Source organism: Neolamprologus brichardi, chromosome 15 (assembly GCF_056152115.1).
Source record: "Neolamprologus brichardi isolate AB-2024 chromosome 15, ASM5615211v1, whole genome shotgun sequence".
Lineage (NCBI taxonomy): Eukaryota > Metazoa > Chordata > Actinopteri > Cichliformes > Cichlidae > Neolamprologus > Neolamprologus brichardi.
Genome location: NC_142118.1, coordinates 39,132,979 through 39,154,809, shown reverse-complemented (window position 1 = coordinate 39,154,809; position 21,831 = coordinate 39,132,979). Strand labels below are relative to the sequence as shown.

At 44.8% G+C, this 21,831-nt stretch overlaps 1 protein-coding gene across 1 annotated transcript in view; it reads left to right on the top strand.

Annotated features, from left to right (window-relative positions):
- The window catches only part of LOC102794990 (cadherin-2-like), a 106,436-nt gene that overhangs the window by 67,509 nt on the left and 17,096 nt on the right, over nucleotides 1–21,831 (top strand). The window contains exons 6-13 of the mRNA XM_006791902.3: nucleotides 6,276–6,420; nucleotides 6,540–6,712; nucleotides 8,697–8,834; nucleotides 9,216–9,401; nucleotides 9,639–9,892; nucleotides 11,730–11,872; nucleotides 15,054–15,287; nucleotides 16,849–17,082. Coding sequence (XP_006791965.1) covers nucleotides 6,276–6,420; nucleotides 6,540–6,712; nucleotides 8,697–8,834; nucleotides 9,216–9,401; nucleotides 9,639–9,892; nucleotides 11,730–11,872; nucleotides 15,054–15,287; nucleotides 16,849–17,082 — 1,507 coding nt within the window. The remainder of the gene's footprint in view (nucleotides 1–6,275; nucleotides 6,421–6,539; nucleotides 6,713–8,696; nucleotides 8,835–9,215; nucleotides 9,402–9,638; nucleotides 9,893–11,729; nucleotides 11,873–15,053; nucleotides 15,288–16,848; nucleotides 17,083–21,831) is intronic.

Sequence of the window (21,831 nt, the reverse complement as noted above, 5' to 3'; positions counted from 1 at the left end):
TGCAAGTGATAGTGTAGTGTGAGTGTAGTGTAAGTGTAGTGCGAGTGTAGTTTGAGTGTTGTGCAAGTGAGGGGTGACAGTAGTGTGAGTGTTTTGCAAGTGTGAGTGTAGTGCGAGTGTAGTGTAAGTGAGGTGTGAGAGTAGTGTGAATGTAGTGTAAGTGTAGTGTGAGTGCAAGTGTAGTTTGAGTGTAGTGTGAGTGTAGTGTGAGCGTAGTGTAAGTGTAGTGTGAGTGTAGTGCGAGTGTGAGTGTAGTGCGAGTATGAGTGTAGTTTGAGTGTAGTGTAAGTGTAGTGCAAGTGTGAGTGTAATGTTAGCGTAGTGTAAGTGTAGTGCGAGTGTAGTTTGAGTGTAGTGCAAGTGTGAGTGTAGTTTGAGTGTAGTGTAAGTGTAGTGTGAGTGTAGTGCAAGTGTGAGTGTAATGTTAGCGTAGTGTAAGTGTAGTGTGAGTGTAGTGCAAGTGTGAGTGTAATGTTAGCGTAGTGTAAGTGTAGTGCGAGTTTAGTTTGAGTGTAGTGCAAGTGTGAGTGTAGTGTGAGTGTAATGTGAGCGTAGTGTAAGTGTAGTGCGAGTGTAGTTTGAGTGTAGTGCAAGTGTGAGTGTAATGTGAGCGTAGTGTAAGTGTAGTGCAAGTGTAGTTTGAGTGTAGTGCAAGTGTGAGTGTAGTGTGAGTGTAGTGTAAGTGTAGTGCGAGTGTAGTGCAAGTGTAGTTTGAGTGTAGTGGAAGTGTGAGTGTAGTGTAAGTGTAGTGCGAGTGTAGTTTGAGTGTTGTGCAAGTGAGGGGTGAGAGTAGTGTGAGTGTTGTGCAAGTGTGAGTGTTGTGCAAGTGTGAGTGTAGTGTGAGTGTAGTTTGAGTGTAGTGTAAGTGAGGGGTGAGTGTAGTGTAAGTGTAGTGTAAGCGTAGTGTAAGTGTGAGTGTAGTGTGAGTGTAGTGTAAGTATAGTGTGAGTGTAGTGCAAGTGAGTGTGAGTGTAGTGTGAGTGTAGTGCAAGTGTAGTGTGAGTTTGAGTGTAGTGTAAGTATAGTGCGAGTGTGAGTGTAGTTTAAGTGTAGTGTAAGTGTAGGGCAAGTGTGAGTGTAGTGTGAGTGTAGTTTGAGTGTAGTGTAAGTATAGTGTGAGTGTGAGTGTAGTGCAAGTGTAGTGTGAGTGTAGTGTAAGTATAGTGTGAGTGTAGTGTGAGTGTAGTGTAAGTATAGTGTGAGTGTAGTGTGAGTGTAGTGTAAGTATAGTGTGAGTGTAGTGCAAGTATAGTGTGAGTGTAGTGCAAGTGTAGTGTGAGTGTAGTGTAATTGTAGGGCGAGTGTGAGTGTAGTGTGAGTGTAGTGTAATTGTAGGGCGAGTGTGAGTGTAGTGCGAGTGTAGTGTGAGTGTAGTGTAAGTGTAGGGCGAGTGTAAGTGTAGCGCAAGTGTAGTGTGAGTGTAGTGTAAGTATAGTGTGAGTGTGAGTGTAGTGTGAGTGTAGTTTGAGTGTAGTGCAAGTGTAGTGTGAGTGTAGTGCAAGTGTAGTGTGAGTGTAGTGTGAGTGTAGTTTGAGTGTGAGTGTAGTGTAAGTGTAGTGCGAGTGTGAGTGTAGTTTGAGTGTAGTGCAAAAGTGAGTGTAGTGTAAGTGTGAGCGTAGTGTAAGTGTAGTCTGAGTGTGAGTGTAGTTTGAGTGTAGTGTGAGTGTAGTGCGAGTGTAGTGTGAGTTTGAGTGTAGTGTAAGTATAGTGTGAGTGTAGTTTGAGTGTAGTGTAAGTGTGAGTGTAGTTTGAGTGTAGTGTAAGTATAGTGCGAGTGTGAGTGTAGTTTGAGTGAAGTGTAAATGTGAGTGTAGTGCAAGTGTAGTGCGAGTGTGAGTGTAGTGCGAGTGTGAGCATGTGTCCTGACTTTAGGGACAGCTGGGATAGGCTCCAGCGCCCCCCGCGACCCTGAAAAGGATAAGCGGAAGCGAATGGATGGATGGATGGATGGAAAAACCAGTAAAAGAACTTTAAAATCCATCCTGAAACAGACGGGGAGCCAGTGCAGTGATTCTATCAAAGGCTGCACTTAGATCCAGTAGCACCAGGACTGAGAGCTTTTGGGCGTCCCAGTTACATCTAAGATCATTTAAAACCTTTAGGAGAGCAGTCCCTGTGCTGTGGTTCACCCTAAATCCAGACTGGAATATCTCCAGGATCATTCAGAAAGTCATTAATCTGAGTAAAAACAAGTTTTTCTAAAGTTTTACTTACAAATGGTAAGTTGGATACAGGTCTGTAGTTATTAAAATCATTACAGTCCAAATTGCTCTTCTTCAGAAGGGGCCTCACCACCGCCGTTTTAAAGGCAGCAGGGAAGACACCCAACTGAAGAGAGCAATTCATCATGTATAAAAGCTCAGCTTCAAAAAATCCATAAAGTGTTTTAAAAGTGAAGAGGGGATAAAATATCAGATCTGATGGCGCTGACTTTTCCCCTGAAGTGGTCTGCAAACTGCTCACAGACCGAGTCTGTGGAGCTGTTAAAATCAGGGTTAAATAAATGATCTATGGTGGAAAAGAGGACCTTGGGACTATTTTTGTTATTACTGATTATTTTGGTGAAGTATGAATTTCTTGAATTCCTTAATGTATTATTGTACATTTTAAGTTGCAAAGTATTTGATGGTTGGTTGCATTTTTATTTTTCCTCCATCTCCTTTCTGCTGCCCTGCAATTTCTTTTGAGTTTTTGGACTTCTTCGTTTCTCCAGGGTGATAAATGTTTTACGTTAATCTTTTTGGTGGTGAGTGGAGCAACAGAGTCAAGGATTTTCTTCAGTTTGCTGTTAAAATGATTAAAAATAAAATCACAGGGTGCAGGTAAAATCACAGGGGGGCATTCGTCTAAAACCCTGGTAAAATTTGCAGCCACTTCAGAGGTTAGATAGCGCCTCCTCACAGTTCGCACTGAGGTCTCCCGCTGAATAAAACCGGTGATGTTAAAAAACACACAGTAGTGGTCAGAGACAGCCAAGTCAACCACAGAGGACACACTGGTGGAAAGCTCATGGGTGATGACCAGGTCCAGAGTGTGTCCTCGTCCTTCGTTTGATGCAGGGTCAGAAGGATTATCTATGTGCAGGTTAAAATCACCGGTTAAAATCATCATGTTATATTTTGAGTGTATGTTTGTTAAAAATTCTGAGAATCCCTTGATAAAAGCAGCACTGTCTTTAGGTGGTCTGTAAACTGTGACAGATAAAACTGGAGAGCTGCTAAAAACAACAGCATGGAATTCAAAAGAGGTAAAATGGTCAAATAAAATGTGTTTGGTGGTGAGTGTGTTGTTGGTTAAAGATGCAGTCCCACCACCTCTCTCACCACTTCTAATAGAAAAAGAGAAATTAAAATTTGGTGGGGGGGGGGCTCAGTGAGAACAACTGGTGCATCCAAGCCCAGCCATGTTTCAGTTAAAAATAAACAGTCAAGTTTATTGAAATCATAGTTTGAATTCAGACGAGCCATTCCACATTAATGGTGTACAAAACAGTGACAGCTACCCAGTTGTGTTCACGAGGGTCCGCCTACGATAGCCGTAATGCTCCAACAATCCATCAAGCGGTGCGGCTTCGTAGCTCAGCAAAGTCGTACTGAAACATTTGACAGATTTTCGAGCGCCGGGGTGGGCGATATAAACGATATACGATAGGAACGATATAAATTTGGCCAATGATAGAGATTTTGACTATACCGCTCTATCGCGATAGCTCCTGTTGATGATGTCATCAAGCTGCGCCTGTTTTGGTCGAAAGCATCGCAGCGGCTACAACCATTATCATCTGCAAAATATGCTGACAGTCACAGCAAAGAGATGAAGCACTTTTGAAATATGGGGAAAGCCAAAAACTGCGCCTCCTCCACTTCGGTAACATTGATTCATTAATGACTTTTATCGAGTGGAAAAAAGTTGGCGTTCATCCTCCAGCTTCACTGTGCTAATGTTATGCTAACATAGCTGTGTCGCTAGCAATCACGTAGCACAACATTATACACCAGGTAGTCCAACTTCAGTAACCCTGAAAACGTCACTGCTGTTTAGTTTTCTCTCTTCATTTATGTTGGAAGTGATAGCAGAGCTGTACGTTTGAAATAGTTTCAAAAATCTCTCAGTCAGAACATGGTATGAAATGTTTAGGTGGAAGCTAGCGAGCTAACTTCCTGCTAACTTCTAACTCGTTAAATTTAATAACTTCTGTTTTCATGGATGCCTGGATGTTAAACTGAATTGTTACACCTGGTAAAGCAGCAACGCTGATGATTTAATTAAAGATGAAAGAATTTAGACAGTTTTTAACTCTCAGTGTTCGTTTGACTTTGGGACCTGGAGGGACGGAGTTTAGGACCCAGATTACTCCGCGAAGCTTCTCACTACGGCAGCCGTAATGCTCTGACAATCCATCAAGCAGTGCAGCTTACCAAAGTTGTACTAAAACATTTTTAACAGATTTCTGCAGCCAAAATCGGTTCGAGGTCAGTAAGCACAACCAGAATTCATACATAAGGCACACTCTCGATTTTTGAGGAAATTAAAGGATTTTAAGTCCTTATAGTGTGGAAAATACGTTATACAGAAGAAAATAATATATCGTGATATATATTGTTACCGCACATGCTTCAAATTATATCGCGATATGAATTTTAGGCCATATCGCCCAGCCCTACCGTGTACATAAAATTGTTTCGAGGTCAGTAAACACAACCAGAGTTCACACATAAGGCACACGGGATTATAAGGGGCTCTGTCGACTTTCAGAAAAATCAAAGGATTGATTTTCTAAACAACACGGTAATAACGACGGCCCGCTAGCATGCTCTACCAAAAATAGTGCTTTGTTGTGTATCTGACGGACGAAAGATAAACCAGTTCCACACCAGTGAAGCTGCAGCATTTTTACAAACCAGTTCTGGTTCATCGTTTCATTCAACGATCCACTTTCGCTTTTCTCATTCTCCGCCGCCGCCATGTGCGTATGAAAACAAAGGCACTGCGTGTTTTAACCATATTCTCTCGCAATATTTCATTTTCTTATCGTTGCCCAACATTACACCAGTATTACCGTGAACGGTGGCCCAGCCCCAGTTGTAAAAGCAGTGTGGGACTGTTTGATGCACTGAGACTGGAATATTGCTTTCAGCATTTTTTTTTTCATTCATGATCCAAAACTAGTTGCTGGGTTATTGTGACATTTTTTTCCAAAGTACACAGTAAATATTTGTCACAATGTGACAAAATGTCAGAATCACTGTTAAAACGCGGGAGAACCATTCCTGTTATAAATATAATAATAATTCATATTTTGTGTTTTGTGATTTATGGTTGCCTGAAGTCTGGGGTCCATAGAAACCCACTAGGCTGTGACACAGTTTCATGCAGACTCCTTGTTGTTGGACTTCCCAGCTTCAGTTTCATCTTCAGCAGTTTAATCAGACTGAGAACAGGTGACAGGTGAAGTTATGCCACCTTAAAAGCTCTTTGGTTGTTTTATCCATTTGTTTAGGATCATTGCTCAGCTGACCGATGAAATGTGCTCCAATAAGGTTTTATGCCTTTGAATCAATGTGTACAAACACAACGCTCCTGTATAATTCTGCATTCATTCAGCTGCTTGCTTTTGTGGGTGTGGGATATCCACTGGCAGCCATGCATGCCCAAACCACAACCTAGCCTTAGTGGTTCTGTTTTGTGTTATGGGGTTTGTGCGTGTGCTGCATCCTCAAAGGTTGGAGCCTGAAGTCTCCTCTTGATCTTTAACAAAGAAACATGTCTGTCTAAATCCTGCACAGCAGTCTTGAATTACTCTGCAGCCATAAAAGGGATTTTCTTCACCATGCAAAGGGTTTGTCCTCATCCACACTTGTACGACTCTGCTGCAATCTTATTTAACATTTTCTATTTCAGCAGTAATCACCAGTTTTGTCAGATTGTTGGCAAATCGTTCGACCTCTCAGCGGTTTTGCTTTTTAGCCCCCTGCAAGATAAAACTGATATAAGATTGCACAGTAACAGCATTCAATCTAAACTACGTGTGAGCTCTTTGTTCATAAAATAAGTGACTCACAGGTGCCTGAGATCCATTTATTAGCTCAGTTTCCTGCTATATGTGCACTTGTGCTTCCTTTAACCTTGTGGGCTGCTTCGTTTATCTCCTGAGGTCTCTCAGAGCACTAAACTCTGGTAATTAGTCTCAGTGGAAGGAAGCAGTTTATTACTGTCTTCACCTGTCTCTCTCCTAATAAAAGCATGTGTGTGCATGTTTGTGTGTCTGTGTATAGTTGCGAGCCCACGCAGTGGACCTGAATGGGAATCAGGTGGAGAACCCCATCGACATCGTCATTAATGTCATCGACCAGAACGACAACAGACCAGAGTTCACTCACAGCATCTTTAATGGCTCCGTCCCCGAGGGATCCAAGCCTGGTACCAGCACACACACACACACACACACACACACACACACACTCACACACAGTAACTTGTGGATTACATCACTCCTTCCCTGGCATATGTGTGCTGACTTGCTGTGTGCTTCCCTGCAGGATCCTTCGTGATGACGGTGACATCAGTGGACAAGGATGATCCAAAAACTGCCAACGGGATGCTGAGATATAAAATCCTTTCCCAGAATCCCCAGAGCCCCTCCTCCAACATGTTTACCATTAACAACAAGACTGGTGACATCATCACTGTGGCGGCAGGCCTTGATCGGGAGGTGTGTGTGTGTGTGTGTGTTAAATGTGGACATTTTCTAACGCTCATATCTGAATCCATATGGAGCAGCTGCGTCTCAGCCTGAGTGTGTCCAGCCTGAGTGTGTCCTGCAGCATAAAGACAGCTTTTTAAAGTCTTACGTCAGCAGAGCTAAATTCCATCTGTCTGAGGCCGTGCTGTCTGCACGCCAGCAGTAATAGTCACTGACGAAGTCTGTTTTTAGAGGTACCTACTGTTCTCACTCAGAGCTCTGTCTTTGAGCTCGTCTGTGATTCGCAGGTCAGATTAACCCTGTTTACCTAATAAAAGCAGCTGAGCTGAGTCTCTGTGCCAACAGCCAGACCTGCATGGCTGAGATACGTCTCTCTGTAACACCGTCACTGATATTAATTATTAACCCTGTAAGACCCAACCCATCGAAACATAACCAGAACTGAGACATTTATTAAGCCTTATAACAAATTCACACCATTTTTTTGCTACATCATGTTGTGTAATATATAGTTATTATATATTTAATATATAGTTATTATATATTTAATATATAGTTATTATATAGTTATTATATATTTTTGTATCGCATTTGAAACAAAAAGTTTCCAAAAGAAGAAGCAGAGCTCTGTTTGTTGATGTGACTGCTGGGAGGCTGTTCCCGTGTTTCTGAGCTGCAACTGGAACTTTAAACTGAAGCTTCTGACCTCATCAAGCTGCACGGGGCAGGAAACTGTAACAGCTATGATCTGGAACCAGCAGCCATCAGTGTAGCGTGTAACCAGATCACAGCAGCTGCACCTTCAGGTGCAACAATGAGGAGCAAACATCTGCAAACATGAAAAGTGCTGCAATGACACACATATGCAAAATGTAGCATGATAAGCTAATGGAGACATTTCAGAAGGAAGCCCCACAAACAGTAAACTGCTCTGGGAGCCAGGCAGGAGTGTCGCAGCTGCGTTTCCAACCAGCTCTAATTGTCGTGATGTTTGTGCCTCACTGAGTCCAACATGGAGCAGAAACTCAGCCTGGATGTGATCAAATCTGGAATCGCAGCTCCATCGTAGCTGAAAGTCATAGTTGCAAAATCTGCACGTTTGATATAAGAAGCAAAACGAACAAACAGTTGAACTGGAGGGCAAACTGACTCTGGGCACACTGGGGGCTCACAGCTGCAGCTGTTATTAGAGTACAAAGCCTGAAGTAACTGACAAAGTAATCTGCACTCGTCTTTTGTTCTCAGTCAATCAACCAAAGTTCATTTATGTGGCAGCTTTGGTGCAGGTTGCTGTTTCAGAGGTGACTGACGAGCTGATAATGAGGTGACACAGACAGCGTAATAATAGAGAGCGATTAAAAACAGAATAAAAGCATCATCACAGAAAAGAAAGAATGTGCAGCAAACAACGACCGAAGATTTAAAAGCCTGAAAAACAGCAGAAAAATCCAACTTTGCACAAAGAAGAAAATGAGGCAATACAGAGGAAGTAACCACGGTCAACACGCCAGGATGAGGTCGGATTAAGTCTCCATCACTTTTTGCACTTTATTCTTTTTAAATTTCAGTTTAAAGAAAAAAGTCTAAACATCGTCTCGCTGTCAGGTGACCTGTCAGGTGACCTGTCAGGTGACCTGCAGCTCAGCTGTAGTGTTATCATAGAGCAGCGGGTTCTGTAATTAAGGTCTGAGCTACATTATCAGCTTTAGAGCATCAGCAGTGAGCTGCCCTAAAAATGGGATCATTGTGCTCTCGAAAGCAGAAACTGTCTTACATTAGTACAGGGAGCGAGTGTGAACCGATTTTGCAGTCATCATGTCTCTGAACATTATTTTTAAGTAGCACTGAGTAAATCATCAGCTGTAATGGTGATTACACAAAATGACAGTCCCCTTGTCAAATGGTTTTAATTAGATTTATTTCAGAGTCACATCATGCGCAGTGGGACGCTTCAGTCTGCAGAATCAGTGATGCTTTCTGTTTGTGATCGCAGAAAGTCACGCAGTACACCCTGATCATCCAGGCCACGGACATGGAGGGGAACCCCACCTACGGCCTCTCCAACACCGCCACCACCGTCATCAGGATCACTGATGTCAACGACAACGCTCCAGAGTTCACCACGGAGACAGTAGGTCCACACACACACACACACACACACACACACAGACACACACATGCACGCACACACACACACACACACACACACACACACACACTCTATGCTGGCTCTGCATCAGCAAACAGCGTCGTCTAAACGACACTAAAGCTCTCTGAGCTTTTATTGGCAGCAGGCAGATGGTGCAGGAGTGAAAAGCCAATGAAACATCCGATATGTTTATGCTCTTCAGTAAAGCTGAACCGGCTGGACAGGAAGCAGCAGTGTTTGTGGGCGATGTGCTCTCAGATATGCCGCACTCGGCTCTGCGTGACAGAACTGTTTGCTTTGTTTGTTTGTGATGTTCACCGCAGCGTTGTGTATCGCTGTGTCATCGAGTCTCTGCTCTTTCAGTTCTTCGGAGAGGTTCACGAGAACAGGGTGAACGTGATCGTGGCTAACCTGACCGTGACAGACAAAGACCAGCCTCACACGCCGGCCTGGAGCGCCGTGTACCGCATCATCGCCGGGGACCCCACGGGACGCTTCTCCATCCCCACTGACCCCACCACCAACGAGGGCCTCCTCACGGTGGTCAAGGTGTGGTTTGGATGCACAACACGCACACAAAGACACGAGAATGATGTTCTCACAGATCTAAAAGCAGCAGCTGAGCTCGGCTGTCGGTGTGGTCGGTTTGTAAGAGCAGAGAGCATTAGATCCGTGATCGGGATGTTTACGCTGTCTGACATGTTGCAGACAAACACGATGAGATGATGCTTCAGGTTGCACGTGTTGACGTCGGCGTCATTGTCATCCTTGGCTTTGTCTGTGCAGCCCATAGATTACGAGAGCACCCGCTCCTTCATGCTGACTGTGGAAGCGGAGAACGAGGTCACGCTGGTCCGCGGCATCCACTTGCCTCGTCAGTCCACGGCAACCGTCTCTGTTCGAATCCTGGATCTGAACGAGAGCCCGGAGTTTCGCCCGAACCCGAAGTCCATGCGACTGGAGGAGGGTCTGTCGGCCGGGTCCATGCTGACCACGTTCACTGCGCAGGACCCCGACCGCTACATGAGGCAAAGTATCAGGTAAGAAACTCCTGGAAACCGTTTGTGCACTGAAATAATCCTTAAATATATAATTACAGTTTGTAATTTAACAATAAACTGTTGAGCAGAGACGTGAATGTATGTTTCAATTTGATAAGAAGAACATTTAAATAGGTGGAGCCTTTTCATCATTTAAATTAGTCTCACATCTATTAGAATAAATTGTGTCAGCGACGGTCACTGAAAAATTAAAATCTGAGTCGACTGTAATTCACCAACATTTATGTATTTTTCTACATGTACTCAGAGCTCATCTGCATGTTGATGGCTGCAGTGAGATTAAAGCTGAACCTGACGTATTAGCTGCTCATTCTTCACCTTGTTTTAGAGAAAATTCGTCTCGTGTGAAGCTGAGAATTTATAAAATGTTACAATTCAACGTTTCCAGACACAATTTTAGACTTTTTGATCAAAAACAGAGAAATCAGCACGTCTGTGTTGCTGTTTGCTCTCCTGCTGCTCACACAGTCGTCGCAGAGACGTGGACGGCGAACAGAACAAAGGAGGCGCAGCGCTGCTTCTAACCTTCTTCCTCAGTAATCATTTTACTTGTAAATCCAGAGTCCGAGCACAGCCATCATCCTGACCTCGCACACGCGTGTGTGTGTGCATATGTTTGTGGGGACAACATGCCGTCAGTTTCAGTGTCAGGGTCGGGCTGTGGTTCGGTTCAGGCGTGAGCAGAGAGAGCATCATCGTCCCCACACAGACATGAAAACGTGATCTTTGTGTGAAATCACAAACCTGTGAGGTCATTTGATGATGCAGATTTCAAGATTACAGGTTGAACTCTGTGTGAAGATTGACCAACTTCAACAGCTTTTCTGAAACAGCTCTTATGCTCAGAGACGCACGCCAGCCAGCGCGCCGCTCGGCGAGCGACTACTCTGAGTTTTCACATGACAGACATGATGTTGCTCTCTCAGCGTGAGGTTTGTGAGGCATCATTGTGAGCAGCCGCTCCTCCTCTGTGACAGTTTTTCTTCTGCTGGTCAGGTCTCATTTTACGCGCATTAACAGAATCTTCCATCTCGGCCACATTTCTGTCCCCGTTTTCATATAAAAGCTCGATTTTGTTTTGAGAGCAGCTGCAGGTTCAGACGCTGCAGCACTCGTCCAAACGCTCAGCAGAAAGCCTGCAGGACCGATGCTTTTGTCCCAATCCTTCTTTCTTTTACATCCCACTGTTTGTTTCTAAATGTAGTGCTGAAGTCTTTGTAGCCTAGCAACAGCCAATAGTGGACGCACACTGCGCTCACAAAAATACGCACACACACACAAAGCGAGTTGTGCGGTGTGTAGAGCGGGCCAGCAGAACGTTTTTGCTGTTTGTTGCTCTCGGTTGTGTGCGTGCTCCATCTGTGCTCCGTTTCATCTCACCGATTACAAACACACTAACGGGATAATGTTCCCTTTCATGCCTGCTTCATGTGACTGTTGGGCTGACCTGCTTTCATTTGTTGAAGCTGTGCTGTTTGATCCATGTGCAGTGTTTGAAAGATGACTTTATGCTAACAGCAATGCAGATGCGTGACTGGAGTCTCTTACATGAATTCATTTCATCAACAGTCTGCAGGAATTTGCTTTCATTGCTCTCTCCTTGGTTGTTTCACTAACAGTCTTTCTTTATCGTTTTTAAGAGTTAACGTTTGAATTCATCCCTGAGAGTAAATGAATGAGTTGTGGTGCCTTGAGAAAGCGTGCCGCAGTCCCCATACATCAGCTCCCGGGGGCTGCTCGGCGTGCAGCCAGGGAAGCAGATAAAGAGGCCTCTCTGTGGTGGCTTCTCATGCTGGCTCTCTCTCTCTGAACACAGGTACTCCAAGATGTATGACCCCGCCAACTGGCTGGAGATTAACCCGGCTAACGGACAGATTTCCACCATCGCCATTCTTGACCGAGAGTCTCCGTATATCAAGAACAACCACTACAACGTTACCTTCATGGCATCTGATAACGGTGAGACCTACAGGCAGCAACCCATCCCCCACACACAGAGGTGCATTGTGTTCACCATGCCTCAGTGCTCCTTCATTAACTGTGTGCTGCTTCACTGTGGAGTCAGTGTCATAGTGCTGCAGGAAGTGCTGCATGGAAGCAGCCACGAGCTAAACTAATGACACAAACTGTTACCACAGCAGGTTTCTGGCATCATAACATGGTTTGGTTGAATTGTGCTTCTTGGTAAAATAAATAAGTGCTGGAGAACATTACGGTGGTTAAACCACTGATATAACTAACCTGTTAGTATGAAAAGGCTTCCTTATCTTGATAACTACAGTTGGTAGCACAAGTCACACTCAAACCCCCCAAAACCAGTGTTCCCACTGCTGAGTATGTAGGTGCACACTGTGTTCCTCGATGGTGCAGTCGGAGCCGTCACAAAGACTGATGCCAGAGCTACGACCCACTTATTAAACAAACTAAGGGCGCTGCATCAAAACCTTTCTGATTGCTCCGGTCGCCTGCAGTTTGCATCTAGTTTGCATGTTTGTGTCCAAACATTCACTGCTACACACTCATGGGAAAGGTGCAACACAAAAACCAAACATGTTCAAGTTCAGAGTGAAAATGCTTTGATTCACAAGCTTTGGTTTTAAAGGAAATGGCTGCTCCTGTCCACAGTTTCCTCTCAGAGAATAGTTGGCGAGTGTTTGGGAATAAATCAGATGTTCCATGCAAACGACGTGACAGCGACCGCAGCACTCAGAGGCGGTTTTCCCAGTAGGTCATTTCTCCCAACAGGGCTCGCAAAATTTCAAAATCCCTGGTAGCAAAAAACAAGCGCAAATTCAAACGCGATTTCAATATGTCACATATTGACAGTGGCTCACCGATGCCAATGACATAATTACCCAGCTACATTTCTGAAAGAATGCAAAAGCATTGACATAGATTTTTCCTTCCTATGACAGCCCGACGGGCAGGGCAGAGATAGATTTTGGTAGCCCGACTGGAAAAATCGCTAACCCCGGGACGTCGGGCTAGCCATTTTGCGAGTCCTGCCCAGATGGAGGAAGACCTCCATGCAAACGACGTGACAGCGACCACAGCACTCAGAGGCGGTTTTCCCCAGTAGGTCATTTCTTCCAGATGGAGGAAGACCTCAGTAGGCTGCAGGGGAACATCCCAGTGATGAGGATCACTAATAAGCAGCTGAAGCTGTTTCTTCAGGTGAACTGTGGGAAACTGTTGTCTGTGCACAGGGCAGTGGATTCACTGGACTAACACCAACTTCTGCTGCATGGGCATCAGCAGATTAGCCAACAGGTTAAAGAGCATGAGAATCACAGACAGCTGCACACATCTGTCACGAACCGAATGAATAAGTGGAAGAATAAACTCATAGTCAGGTGCATTATTCAACAGAAGAGCAGTTTTATGGAGGAGATTCAAACCCAGGCTATAAACAGGTTTATTTCTGCTGTAAAGTTGGCTGGTTTCACACGGGGACTGGTTCACTTTTAAAGCCACTTGAGGGACAGACCGTGTGTTTTGGCTCTTCTTGCTGAAGTAATCTTTGATTCATCATAGTTACTGTTTCTCAAACGTCAGGCCAGCAGGATGTTTGAGAAACAGAGTGTGTGAAACTGCCTCAGCGTGCAGCCCGTGGGTTACAGAGTCCGGCCTTGTGGTGGACACATCTTCTCCTGTGAGCAACAGATTGTTCCATCTTTATTCAATTATGCTTCACCTCTTGTAGGACTTAGGACACAGCACTCTCATTGATTACTAATGGAGATGTTTTCCTGCCTATTTAGTGCACAATGTCCAAAGTCTCCCTTTTGTTTCTGACCACAGTTGTTCTTTATAGCCACAGAAAAGAGAGAAAAGAGGATTCTCTGTTCAAAGTGGAAAATTGTTGAAGGGGAATGTCATTCAGCAGAGCTCGGTCCATGCAGTCGACCGTGGACCTCTGCACAGAGAGCCCGCTGTGCTGCAGCTTCCTGCTAACTGACGGTCTTAGCACTTTCTCTGCCCTTGTCTCACACACACACACACACACACACACATGCACACACACGCACACACACATGCACACACACACACACACACATGCACACACACACACACACACACACACATGCACACACACACACACATGCACAAACACACACGCACACACACACACACACACACACGCACACACACACACACACATGCACACACACACACACACACACAAGCTTGTGCAAGAGCGCGTCTGCAGTGTGTCGGTGGTCCCCGTGTGTGCACGACCACCAGCTGCTGTTGACCACACTGCAGCTCCTGCTGCGTTCAGGACATTTGAATCATTGACTAATCAAAGTAAACGATGGCGTATCGTCACGTGTCTCCACACGTTGCTCTGAGCAGCGCGGGTCGTTGAGGACTGTTTAGTCAGACTGGAGTAAGGTGTGGATTTGTTCCCCGCAGCGTCACATTAAGCAGCAGTGTAATAAAAGAGCGCGGTCGGGCCGACACTGTGGCTCACTCATGTGTTTGATTTGTTTTTGCTCACAATGAAGTTTAATGGCACAAAGAGAGAATCTACATGTAGGTGATGTAAATGCAGCACCTCTCACTGCTGCACAGTCTGCACATGTGCAGAGCTGCACGCACTTTGTTTTAATGACCATATCTCAAACTGCATGCTCCTCTGCAACGTAATGTGTCTGCTTTATTACAGGAAGCATCATTAGAGTTATTATGACTAATATTTCTATTATTTCTTTTTAGTTGGGCTTTACAGAGGAAGTTGTTCCCAACATGTTTCCTTTGCTTCATGTGGGAAAATGAAAAAATCTGCAGATTTTGGTTCAAAGTTCAGTCGATTTGTGTCTCTTGTTAGTGTTGTTACTCATTATTTAAGGAAAGATGCAGAACCATCATGTTGATAAGGAAACCTTTCACTATAGATGGAATATAAAGCAATCATTTATCGAGCCCACATATGTGAGAAAGGTTTACAGGCTGATCGTGGAGAGCTAATTTATGTTTAGAAAGATTTCATCTGTCTCAGTTTGCAGCATCTCCTGCAGCATCACACCTCAGGACCACGTATAGAAATGAACTACGTCACGTCTGGTGCAGTAAATGTTCTGTGATAAGCAGAAGCAAAGGCATGCATGCTTCATTTCCTTTCCTTGCTGGTTTGCAGGTACCCCCCCTGCCAGTGGGACAGGCACCCTTCAGATTTACCTGACTGACATCAATGACAATGCGCCTCACGTGTTCCCGCCGGAGGTGGAAATGTGTGAGAGGCCGGAGCCCAACGCTCTCAACCTCACAGCCAGCGACCCCGACCTGAGTCCCAATGCTGGGCCCTTCGCCTTCGAGCTGGCCAATCGTCCCTCAGATGTTCGTCGCAACTGGACTCTGCATCGCCTCAACGGTCAGTGCTGCATAATGTTTCCGTTTTTCACTTTCATCAGCTAATAACCGTCTGAGGGAGGAATCCAAGATTTCAAATCCCTCAGTGTCAGTCACAGATCCTGAGATGATGACAGCATCACTTTCCAATGAGCTAATTCATTTGCTCTTTCAGTGCCCTGATGGTCCAGTTGTCTCTCTACATATGATAGTGAGGCCCAGTAAAGGTCCAGTAAATCAGAGCGGCAGTGTGATGTTAGTCAGGCTGGAGTCACAGAGGTGTCAGCCCTGCTCGGGGTTTGAAGGCTGGCGTTAGATGATGTAACACTGATGTAAATTATGATGCAGCCTGGTCGCTGGTCAGGTGGAGCTCCTCCCCCTGCAGTGCTTGATCTCTCTACACCTGCTCTGCCTCTTCTTGACTCGTGTCATTCCTGAGCTGTATGAAAACATCTGTAACAGTTCATTGAGGAAAACTTCACAGTGTGGGCTCTTTTAGTTTTTATGCTCTTGTCGCTCACACTTTGTGAGAAACAGACAGTAGTGATGTGGACCGACTCCAGCTGCAGTCCTTGTGTTGCTCTGCAGCTTTTCCACCTACTACAAACTCTACAGAGTCACCAGCTGAGTGCATCACTGTGGAGTCAGAGTTCATCTGACAGCTGGACAGGAAGCTCTGGAGTTCACCACAACAGTGACCTGCTCAGCTAACAGGGAGGAGATGTGAGACAGGGAGAACCGGGCTGGTTAGCAGCTCTAAACCAAACTAAAGCATTTCAAAGTAAACTTGTTCTCTCCACCCACGTGTCTGTGCAGCTCACGGAGCATCACAGAGGGTCAGGTTGTTTGTGTTATATTAACGCCAACATTAGCTCGCTCTGTCGTAGCACATGTTGGTGGTAACATGATGAAAGCTTGGCAAATTCAAACAGACTTGAAACAACTCTATAAATAGAAACCTGTTGTATGTGATGTGTGGGTGAAGCTTGAACAGACCTGTCTATAATTAATGCACTCATCAGGCTCTGGACCAGCGAACATCAATACAGTTTGTGCAGCGATTAAAACTCTTGTGACACATTTGAGGTATAAAACGAGCGTTTCATCTTTTCAAACATGCCGTAGTTTATCAGATACTTTCGATTCACACATTAAACTGTCCGTTAGCTCTGCTGTCAGACCATTTGGTCTCTGTAAGAAACACAATATAAAGAGGAAAAATCATCATCTTTCTCCTCTTAGCTAAGAGCTGCATCTCACAGCCCCTGTGCTGCACTCTGAATCAAATGTGTGGAGAGCACTTGCACTTTGTGGCAGGCACTATTTAGAAATAAACATTTTATTCTCCTTTTGACTGAAGTCGTTCAGTAACACGGCACTAAACGAGTTCAAGCCTCGGGTGAACTCGTATCCTTGTAAAAGGAAGATGCAGGAAACTCTTCTCTTTATTTGTTGAGGAAAGTTTTTTGCAAAGGAAAAAAGTAAAAACATTTGTTGTTAGTTTGTTACCACAGTTGGAAACATTTCCTGTAACCACCTCCAGGAGTCGTGACAGTGACTCATCTGTATCTGTGTCATCGCAGGTGAGCACGCCCAGCTCCGACTGCGGATAGGTTTCCTGGCCAGTGGGCTCTACGAGGTTCCCATCACAATAACAGACTCGGGCAACTTGCCCATGTCCAACACGTCCTACCTGAGGGTCAAGGTGTGTCAGTGTGATCACCATGGAGACTGCGTGGACATGGAGCGCATCATCGCAGCTGGACTGGGCACCGGAGCGATCATCGCCATCCTCATCTGCATCATCATCCTGTTAGGTGAGCCCTCACACACACACACACACACACACACACACACACACACACACACTCATTAATTTAAATGAATACCTTGGAAACATCCCCACATCCTGACAGTAGCTCCACTTGCCAGTGTGGAACCTGTCAGTCTCCTGACTGTCCTGAGGCCTTTTTCTTACCCGTGGTTATGAACGCTGACGTATTTGGAAAAAGCTAATAAAGCTCATTTGTCAGCAGACGGTGGTTTGGACACTGCACTTCAACAAATGCTGTCTGCAGAGGTCTGGGCAGTATGTCTCGGCACCTAACCTTAAGGCTTCTGGTCATTTGTGACGCTGTGTGGACACGTGTGACGGGCATGTAGGCACACTGTGCTCGAGCCTGACTGAACCAGAGAGAAGCCAGAATAAAGTGGGCAGAAGAGCAGAAACTGGTGTCTGATGGCTAAGCTGATTCTGTCCATCCAATGCTCAGACCTCGTGTAAGGTGCTGCGTGTCACTTAATAAACGTCACGTCTGCTGTCATGATGCTTCTGTGCTGAGATCTGCCTCGAGCCATTTGGCCACATATACATTACTGCAGATGGAAATAATCTAAGAACTAAGATTGCTGCAGAAATGATATTTGACATTGTGTTCAGAAGATAAATAATATCACAGAAAGAGGTGAGAGCCGGTCAAACAAGGCAGAATAAAGCCGAGCACTGAGACCAGATATTTGGTAACAAACGATCACATTTTCTATGGATGCTCCTTCTTCAGCTGTTTCATTCAGTTTCATCCTCACTGGCAGCATCCGTCTGTCTGTACATCACTTTGGGTCAAATTAAATAGTGAGTGGACTGCTGTGAAATGTTCTACAGACATTTATGTTCCTGTGAAGGTGAATTATAATCACTTCATCGGGTCACAATTTTAATCTATCGAGTGCTTCGGCTTATGACGAAATACCTGCAAAACGAATGACTTTCCCATCATCCTCAGCTGTGTGTGCATATTGTGTTCACAGGGCACTTATTCCTAAGCATAGTTGTGTCCAATCAAATTACCAGAAATTAATTACTATGCTTGTAAACCTTGGGTCAGATACTCTTAGATTGCTTCAGCTCGTGGTGCTGATAGAGTTGTGGGTCTTCAGGTTTGTAGCGAAGCTGCTAAACGCTGTCTGCTCGCTGCACCGTCGACGCCATGTTAATGATCGTCTCTGTGCAAAATACAGCAGCTATAAATATGCATTCCTTCCTGTGTTTGTATGAACAGAGGCCACGACAGCAGAGCTACAGAAACAGTTTGCTGCTGCAGCTACAGTCAGTTCCTATGAGCCAAGATTGTTTGCAACAGCCAGACATTTCAGGCCTAAACCGGAGTGTTGGTGTCAAAGTCTCACAGTTTTTCTTGAATCATGTCCTTGTTAGCAAGTAGCACTTGGACACCCTGAGTGGCCCTTTGAGCTGCTTCCTCAGCACAAAGCTACAGGTGACAGAAGAGCAGGAGAGCAAACAAAGTCAGCCTCACTGATAACTCAGCTGAAGCCCTGCAGAGTGTTCTTACACAAAGAAGAGATCTGAAGCCTGATTTGAGTCACACTTTTAAAGAAATAAACACAGACTCTCACTCGGGTTTCACATGATGGATCAAACTGTTTGATTAGCCAGTTAGAATAAAAGCATTTTGGCCAGCTTGGAGACTTTAAAGCAGAGCCATTGCCAAAGCTCTGCAGGCTGTGGCAGAAAAATGATTAGTGCAGCAGGCGACATTCAGGGCCAGAGAAGCTTTAATGAAATCTGCTGTACTATATTTTAATAACTGCAGTCTTACTGGAAATTGTAATGCCACCTCAAGTTACACAAGGCATGAACAAAGCATTCAAATCATTATGACGGCCATTTCTGTGCACAAAAACGGCGCCGCTGATAAAGTGTGGCTGTGCCGAGAGGAGGTCAAACGGAGTCGCAGGAAACAGCCACGAGCAGGAGAGCAGCACATCAATATCCTTTCATGGAGCTGAGTCAGTGACTGAGGCACAACGAAAGCAGCCACGAGAGGAAACACTGAACTGAGGTTTGAAAGACAGCGAAGTGAAGAGTTTCAGATTCAGAGCTGAAGTCACATCAGTTTAAATGTTCCTGATGTGGAGAAGATCCAAGTGTGCACCACTAAAGCAGCTTCATTTCAGTCTCTGATAAAAGAAGGTTTCTGGTGTTTCACTGCAAATGCTTGTGTGCAGCAGCAAAGACAGCAGGGCTGTGCAGAGAACTGGAGATGTGTTTATTACATCTTTATAACACATCTTTATTTTAAATAATGCCATTACCATCAGCTCGTGACCATGGACTGTATATAAAAGATGGCAGCAGCCCTCGTGACATGTGGCTACATTCGCTGAAAAGCTGGAGTATCGACGTATAAATGAACAGCAGCAAGTTACGTTCATAAACAGTGTGGGTGCAAACAAACATGCTCACCGGTGCTGAGTAAAGGCTTTAGTTTCACTCACCAACACTGAAGCACAGACGTCGTGTGCAGCAGCTGTGTCACCTGTCAGGTAACAGCACAGAGATGCAGCTAAGCTAAAGCTAGCAGAGAGCAGCAGAAACTGCACACGTGGTAGCAGTCAGACTAAATGCTCATGTCCACATTTCACAGCCCTCCTTGCTGATGCTCGTATCCCACACTGAGCAAAGTGTGGCTGCACATCACTTTGGTTGCATGCTTATCTAAGGGTTAGCACAGGGGTCATCGTTTACTCTCCCCACTCAGTCGGTTTCAGTTTCCATCCACAGAGAGAAAGAGGAGGGGGAGGAAGAAGCCTCTCAGGGCTGCTGCCGTTGGAGCCTCAGTTGTTTATTAATATGCGTTTAACCAACTGGGAGTCCTTTGGTCAGCTGGAAGGAGCAGCTGTGTTTAAATGTGTAGCTGACAAGCACACACATGCCTAACTTAAAGGGTTTTTTCAATCATATTATATCAGGATATAATGTGTGCTATAGTGTGGGCCGGGCACCCCTGGTGGGCCGTGACGGTACTGCAGGGGTCATGTACAGTTAGGTCACCTGTTTATAAACATTTATTTATTTATATAAAAAACAAATTAGTTATTTTGAGATATTTCTCGTTACTTTGACCTAAATTTACAGTTCTTGAAATGCGTCCTTTGGTCTGAACACTTATGACTGGGTACCAACACTTTATAACCAGCAGCCTGGGTTATAATAAAACTAAACGCATCAATGTCTCTTGTATTCTGAATAGAGTCAGGCTTTAAGAAAAGCTGGGCCCCATGATTTTCTGTTTATATGGAAACGGCCATGTTTTATCTTTTTTTGGCCACATTCAGAACTCCATATTTTGCGACCTTGGTGAAGGTAATTTGCAGCATTTCCAGTGTGTGACGTATTCTCCTTAGTTTGATCTGTTTTTCAGAGAAAGTTGAAAAGCTGCATGTGTCTTTACATCTACCAGCTCCCGGACCTGAACACCTCCAGACGGGAAGTCTAGGCCTCAGACTGAGGAACATTCCCACATTATGGAATGATGTAAATTGTGGAGCAGCAGTGATTTGCATCCTAAATAGACTGGATGTGTTGTCTGGTGTCCTGTTGAAAGGCTTTTGCTGATGGTTATACTGAGAAATGTTACTAATGGAGACATTATCGGCTCTCTGGGGTTTCAGTCGTCATTTAGAATTTCTCTCAGCGTGTATTTGGCCTGTGCAGGTACTTTGGTGCAGGTTCATGAATACAGGCGCACCCTGAGCTGTCTCATAAATCCCTCCAGATTAATGTGATCAGTAAGACAGAGAGATTCACACTGACTTTTAAAACCCACCAGCTGTCTCAAAATAAGCTGAAATCCCAGCGTAGGGGAGCAAGTATGTTAAAGAATGAAACATGCAGCTATTTTGTGTTGAACTGTGACTGTGTACAAGGTACTTGAGGAGATAACAGGGCTTTGCAGTGGTGATTCAAATCTTGCATCAGAGATGAAGTCGGTCTCCTGGAGAACTGCCTCGTGGTTAAAACAGTGAAGCAGTCTATAAAAAGACAGATGTGAAACTGTAAATCAGGAGAAAGTGCAGCGTTTGATTTGATGGGACAGCCACGCGTCTCTGCTGTTTGTGCAAACTTCCACATTTCGGTGGCAGCTTCAATTCAAACGAACATCGTGCAGCAGCTGCTTTATGGACTGCATGTTTATATCCAGTTTGAAGAGAACTGAAGGTGACAGACATAAACAGTGGAAACATAATCATATTATACAAACTCCATGTGAGATGTTTCACTGCCACAGCAGACGCAGAGAAAAGTGGGAACAAATCTGCAGATTCAAAGAAAACAAAGAGAGGAATTGAAACCAAAGGCATATTTACATATTTACATGTTTACACATCACTGCTGGCATAACTGACATGCATGTCATGTGAGCGCGGCAGCGTGTGGTCTGCAGGACGTAGTAGAAGGTTTAACAAATGTCTGCTGATGCTTTCGAAGGAAGACGGAGGGTTGCTGAAGGTCTCGTCACAAACATGCAGCTGCTAACTAAAGCAAAATGACTTCATTGCTGTGTTTTAGGGCAGTGAGATGTTTTTGACAATACTGGGTCCCAGTGTAACATCATACTGGGACCACTCCAGCTTAGATATCTGACAGAACCATATCTTATATATCTGTGACTATGGGATGGCTCAGTATGTCAGTGGATTTCTTTCCTACTGTGAGTCATAGGGGGTTTGTAACGGAGCCTCTGATTGGTAGATTTGTTCTTTCA